This window comes from Zonotrichia leucophrys, chromosome 1 (genome assembly GCF_028769735.1).
Source record: "Zonotrichia leucophrys gambelii isolate GWCS_2022_RI chromosome 1, RI_Zleu_2.0, whole genome shotgun sequence".
Classification (NCBI taxonomy): domain Eukaryota; kingdom Metazoa; phylum Chordata; class Aves; order Passeriformes; family Passerellidae; genus Zonotrichia; species Zonotrichia leucophrys.
Genome location: NC_088169.1, coordinates 46,876,371 through 46,882,776, shown reverse-complemented (window position 1 = coordinate 46,882,776; position 6,406 = coordinate 46,876,371). Strand labels below are relative to the sequence as shown.

Sequence of the window (6,406 nt, the reverse complement as noted above, 5' to 3'; positions counted from 1 at the left end):
ATCATGACAGTCATTCTCAGTGAATAAAGCATTTAGGTTTTGGTTATTGCTGTTAATGCAGTACAACTGAACATATGTAATATATTTGAACTCCACTCCTCTTCAAAACATTCTCAATAATCCCTTTGCTTTCTTTTACGCTTCTTTTTTGTTGAGTGTTTTGTTTGATAAAAATAATCATGGAAGTGTTACATGAGTAAATAAGATAAGCACTGTAATTCGAGGCCTGGTACTTATTACGTCATCTCAGAGAGTTGGGTGAGATATGTGTCTTAAGGGCAAGTGTCTGCAAGATGGAAGAAAGAATCCTGTGAATGTTAAATTCAGAAAATGACATAGAAAATTCCATTTTGTCATTTCCCCACAACCTAGAAACAGAGTGATAAATACATGTCTTCAACATTTCAATTGAATTGACATTTCTATACAGGTATGCCAGTGAACTGGCCTTTTTAGGAAGCTAAATGAGCAAATTTCCAACTTTATGCTACTTTTCAATGATGACAAATTAAAATTACATATTTAGCATTATATTCTCTGAAATGCATGCATGTCTGATCTCAGTCAGCGATTTGACGTTTTAATTTATTGTGCACTTTATCTTAACTTCCATTACAGTGCTTCTAATGTAATTATTATTATTCTTAGCATGGGATGTGTTCTCAATTTTCTCAGTTACTCAATTTCATCACTACAATATCACAAAGAAGGCAGCTAGACTTAGGGAGTCTTCTAAGGGTGCACTAGCTCATTTCCAAACAGGTTATTTTTGACTATTTCTAAGGTAAATTTGATGGCCTCCCAAGGACAGAATTACTGGCCCATATGTAAGTGCATTTGTTTTTTCTTCTCAAAATATTCAACAGTGGATTGCACAATGGCAAAGTAGTGCCTCTACTGTCATCACTTTGTCTTACACAGAGCATCCTGGCAGAACAATCTGTCTAATGAAGCAGCAAGGTGGAATAAAGAAGGGTCCTTGAAATAGGAATGGTTTGTGTAGTTAAGCAGGCCATGCCATTTTCAGAGCTCCACAACCAAACTTCAAGGTATTTTCTAGGAGACTGCAGATTTTTCCACAGTGATAAAGGATTCTGGAGGAATGATGTATTCCCCATGTTTAATTCTTCATGAATACCTGGAATCAGGCTTCTGCCTCACTTTTAAGAGCACACCTATTGCAATGTGTATGCTTGTCTGTTTTCTCCTCACAGATCCCAAAGGTGGGCATTTTCTACAAAGCACACCAAATCAGTATTTGAAGTTTAGCAAGTCCCTTACGGTGTTTTACTCTTTAAAAGGATTCTCTGCCTGGAGAAAGCCAGGAGCAACGTGACTGAAATTCTCCATATCTCCACTGGGACTTGAGCTGTGAGTTACAAGTGATTTGCAGAGACTTTCGCCTTTACAGGTTTGAGTTTAGGGGCACTTTCCCGTACAGGAAGGGGATCAAAGGCGAGCTGCCTCAAGTCCAACTGCAGCACTGCGCCGTGGTTTTCTCAGCTTTTAATATCAAAGAGTGGAGGTACCCAGTGCAGGAACGGGAAAATCTCTGCGGGCTAATTCGTTTTTCCCACTGGCGGCAGCTGCTGGAGCCCGGCCGCCCGCAGCTGCCCCACCGGGCAAGCTGCTCCGGGCGGGAATTCTGGCCGCGGAAATTCGGCTCCAGCTTAATGAGACCAAGCTGGGCAGAGGCACTTAAAGCAAATTCCCACTAACATCCCTAATATATCTGCAGTGTGTGCAGCAGAGGCGGTGACAGCAGCGGCAGCAGCATGAGATTCACAGTATTAATAAAGGGATTCACCGCCTCGTTAGGAAAAAAAAAAAAAAAAAAAAAAAAAGAGGCGAGGGGGGGAAGGGAGAGGGGAGGAGGCAGGCAGGAAACTTCTGTGTGTTATTTACATTGGGAAAGGGGGGAAGGAAGGGTGTTTGTGCCTCTGCCAGTGAATGAATGAGAAAGAGGAAGGGAGGGAAAGAAAGGGAGGGAGGGAGGGAGGGAGAGACACACACACAGAGCACTGAAAGGAGGCTCTGTCCCCTAAACCCAAGTAACCCGTTTGCAAGAATTGGATGCTGGAAAAATGGTAAGGACCCGGAGTTGAAAACATTTTCACTTTAATACTGAAAAAATATGCCATTATAAAATCCTCGAATAGAATTAGTAAGTTTCACTTGCTTCCTCAGTTCTGTTTTCCTCAAGTTATAGTAAGATTTACAACAGCACAGAATTTTCTACCATTAAACTTTGCAGCCTAAGCGCTAGAGTGACATTAATTGGTCATGCTTAACTGCCTTGGATTTTTCTTTTGTATGTTTACACTGTTACCATAATAGAAATCAAGGGTACTAATTTTTTACATTCAGATGGAAAGGCAATACTGATTATGTATATTGAAAAAGAAGAGAGAGAAAACAAAACCAAAGCCTACCCTCCCCACCTCCCCTGAAGAAATGAAACACAACCCATTATCAACAAAGCAAATCTCTCCCAGCAAAGTAATTCCCACCTAGACATAAAAATAAAAATTTAAAAAAATCCAATGAGAATATTCATGCAACTATGTCTTAAATAAAATCTTTACAATTTTTTTCCACAGTAAAAGTACGATCTCTACTGCCTATTGATCACACAAAAAAAAAAAAAAAAACTGGCGAAATGGCACTTTTTATTATACTGTATTTTGTATATAGAAGGTTTGATACGAAGGGACTTATCAGGTAAGAGGGATGATGGTGTGAACTAGACGCTGCTTCCAGTCGGGGGCTGGAGCGTCCCTGGGGTGCGTTGTATCCATGCGAGCCATGCAGCACTTTTTTTTTTTTTTCTGTCCATTTGTCTGTTTGTTTCGGAGTCGGAGTCATTTATTTACATTACATTCATGCCTTCGTGCAACTTTCCACTCCTGCTTTGCCGTCAGGAGGAGGCCAACACCAGTCCTCTGCTCCCCTCATTTTCCCGGCCTCTTGGAAAGGGGTCGGTCCACAAGGGAAGAGGGCAAAAAAGCAAATCAAACCCCAACACAATTGAACAAAAGCCCAACAAAACCAGGAGCCGTGTGTCACCCTGCCGGAGCCGAAGGAAGCTGTTCCTCGTCTGTCTGTCGCTGCTCCGGCCGCGCACGGGCGGGGGATGCGCGCACCGCGCCGGGCTGCGCAGCGCTGCGGGGATGCGCTCCGGCGCCGGGCTCCCCCCGCCGCCCACTGGGCCTCGGCGCTTGCTATCGGGGTCGTGAGGAAGGGCGTGCGGGCGTCTGTGTGTTTCGCTTCTCACAAAAGGTAGCAGCGGAGGTGCGGAGCTGTCCCCGGTCGGCTCATGAAGGGCCGGTCCCGGGGGGCGGCCGCCCCCGCCCCGCCCGCCGCCTCAGTCCGACAGGGAGTGGGAGCCGCAGTCGTACACCCTGTGGGCCCCGTCGGCGCTGTAGGGCCCGTTGTGCCAGTAGGACGAGTCGCAGACCGTCTGCAAGGAGTTGATTTCAGATGCAGAGGAGTTGGCGTCCCTCCTCTTGGAGCGCTTTCTGTTCCTCAGGATGAAAACCAGCATGCCAACCACTGTGAAAGCAGAGGTCACAAAAACCAGCAGAAGCCCTGGCACTAGCACCGAAATAGAGACCCGGCTGGTCTCCAAGTAGGAGTTGGAGTGAGTACCTGTCTCTGTCAACCCGGTGCTGTTTTTGTTAGTAGAAGTTAATGTGGGAGAGATTTTTAACTGAGGGCAAATCACATCGTTGGAGAGAGACTCGAAATCCTCCTTGAAGAAATCTTCAGGGGACTCACACCTCAGGTCACTCATAATCACCTTGGGGCGCAGCATCTCTGCCCACTGTTTGAAAGGCACGATAGGGCAAGTACAGTCCCATGGGTTGCCGTGCAGGTCAATCTGGGTGATGGAGGTGAGCTGGTCCAGCACCCCCGCCACTGGGAGATACATGAAATAATTGTTGTGTATGCTCAGCTTGGAAAGCGAGACCCCGGCGAACACGTCTACTGGGAGAGACCTCAGCAGGTTGTTGTTGAGGATGAGGACTCTCAGTTTGGGCATTGCATTGAAGGTGCCAGGCATGATCATCTGGATCCCATTAAACTCCACGTTCAGATACTCCAGGTTTTGCAGCCCAGCGAATTTCTCTCGGGACAGGGTGTCTAAGTAATTGCTATCCATGTAGAGCCATCGGAGATCAAAGAGGTTCTTGAAGGTGTTGTTCTCAACGGTGGCAATGTTGTTGTTGCCCAGATCGAGTAAATTAAGTTTTCGGTAATCCAGAAAGTGGGATTTCCTGATGGTGTGTATTTTGTTGTCTCTCAGAAACAGCTCCTGCACGTTGGAGGGCTTGGGCTTCAAATCCACCAAGCTGCTCACATTCCTATCATTGCAATTAACCTTTAAACCTGAGCCAGGGATCTGATCACAGCTGCAGATGTGCGGGCAGGAAAAGGTGGCTGGTAGTTTGCTCTTCGCACTCACTGTCGACACGGCAGCAGTGGGTTTGGTCTTGATTTGCCAGTTGACAGGAATCTTTGTACCTCCGTTTGGAGCAGATCCTGGCGTGGCAGGGTCTTCTTTGCCATGTATTTTAAAGGGGGTTGGAATGGGACCAGGATCGCAGGTTTCTTCTTCGGCAGGGGGAGCAGCTAGGCTGGAATCTACTCTGTTCTTTTTACACAGCTCCTGCTCTGTGGTCTCATTTAAATCTTTGCCCTGCAACCTAGTGGGAGCTTCACAAATCACTCTGCCGATCAAAGCGTTTTTAGGTATGTTTTCCAGCCATTCTTTCAACGACAGCAGATCGCAAGTGCAGTCCCAGGGGTTATCCTCTAGCAGGATTTCAGCAATGCCTGGGATCTGCTCCAGGACCTCCTCGTAAGGCAAGGTTTTAAGACGGTTTCCCCGGAGGTCGAGGTGGGTGATCGGCACATACTGAAACACGTTGGGGGGCAAGGTGCTGATGAGATTGTCATTTAAAATCAGCACCTCTAGCTTGTTTAAGTCCCTAAATGCTCCCGGGTCAATATCCCGCAACAGATTAAAATCTGCCTGGAGGTATTCCAGATCGTCCAGCCCCAGGAAAGTCTGCTTCCTGAACGATTTGATCTTGTTGTTGTTTATGTGCAAGCGTTTCACCAGCTGCAGCCCAAGGAAAGCCCCAGGAACAATCTCATGCAAACCGTTGTTTTCCATGTGCAAACTGACCGCATTGTAAAAGTTAGCAAACTCATTAGGGAAAAGTCGAGTCAGGGAATTGCCATGCAGGAATAAATGGTAAAATTGGGAAGTTGGGGCGGTGAAATGTTGCAGGCTGGTAAATCCCTTTTTCTCACAGTCTACGTGCAAATCCCCTTCTACCTCGTTGCAGGCACAGATCTTCTCTTTGCAAACGTCCCCTGTAACGTTTCCAGCAGCAAAACAAAGAGACGTCTCCAGCAACAGAATCCAAAGCAGCATTTTTAAACCGAGCAATTCATTCCCGATCTCATCACAAAGTAACAGCAACCATCCTCCTCACACGGAAAGCAATTCCAGTTCATTCAATACATTAAATGTCCGAACCACCAGCGAAGGGGGAAGAAAAAAAAAATGTGTGTGGGGGAGCAGGGAGGGTCGGCGGAGGGGGGGGGGGGATGCTTTCTTTTCTCCTCTCTCCCCCCCACGCACAACTGCAACAGCCCAGATTCCAGTCAGTAATTATATCCACAAACTATCCAGGCACGTACTGCAAGGCAGGCGAAAAAAAAAAAAAAAAAAAAAAGTAGAAGGAAAAAAAATCCCCCTCCTCGCTCGCCCTCCCTGACGCCTGCCGGGCAGCTAAGCGGAGGTCTGCCGGCCGGGCTGGCTCACCGGCGCCGTGCTGCTGGCCCCCGGCCGCCGCTGCATGTTAGGGAGGCGCGGGCGGGAGCGCGGCGCTGGCCGCGGAGGCTGCGCGGTGGCGGCTCCGCGCGCACTGACCTTGCCGCGCGGCGGCGGAGCCGCGCTCCTCGCCCGCCGCCCGCCGGGCGCTGTCCAGCGCCGCGGTGCTGAAAGCGCCCGCCCCAGCCTAGGCGCTGCCCGCCGAGCCGCCGGCGCCGCGCCGCGCCTGCCCCCGCTGCTGCGGAGCGCGGCTGCCCATGCCCGCCAGCGGCCGGAGCTGCCGCGGGGCCCGGGCCGGGGCCGCCCGCCCGCCCGCCCGTCCGCCCGTCCGCCCGCGCCGCGCCTCGCCTCGCCCTGCCGGCAACGCTGCCTCCCCTCCTGGCTCCCTCGCTCGCTGCCTCGCTTCGCTCTTCTTTCCTCTTTCTTCCGCTGCTGCCGAGCCGCACGCTCGCACACACTCACATGCACGCAGAGGGAGAGTTGCTAAGAGGCTCTGCTCGTTTCAACCTGGTGCACACTGAAAGATCTGACACCCTCTGCTGAGCTGCAGTGGCAAAAATC

At 49.3% G+C, this 6,406-nt stretch overlaps 1 protein-coding gene across 1 annotated transcript; it reads right to left on the bottom strand.

Annotated features, from left to right (window-relative positions):
* Window positions 1–2,101: 2,101 nt before the first annotated feature.
* Window positions 2,102–6,068, bottom strand: SLITRK1 (SLIT and NTRK like family member 1). Its single transcript, XM_064712885.1, has one exon. It carries the CDS (start codon window positions 5,441–5,443, stop codon window positions 3,365–3,367), a length of 2,079 nt encoding a protein of 692 aa, XP_064568955.1. The 5' UTR covers window positions 5,444–6,068; the 3' UTR covers window positions 2,102–3,364.
* Window positions 6,069–6,406: the final 338 nt, after the last annotated feature.

Excerpts from the sequence above, each read along its gene's own strand:
- SLITRK1 (XM_064712885.1), bottom strand. The coding sequence starts at position 5,443 with ATGCTGCTTTGGATTCTGTTGCTGGAGACGTCTCTTTGTTTTGCTGCT.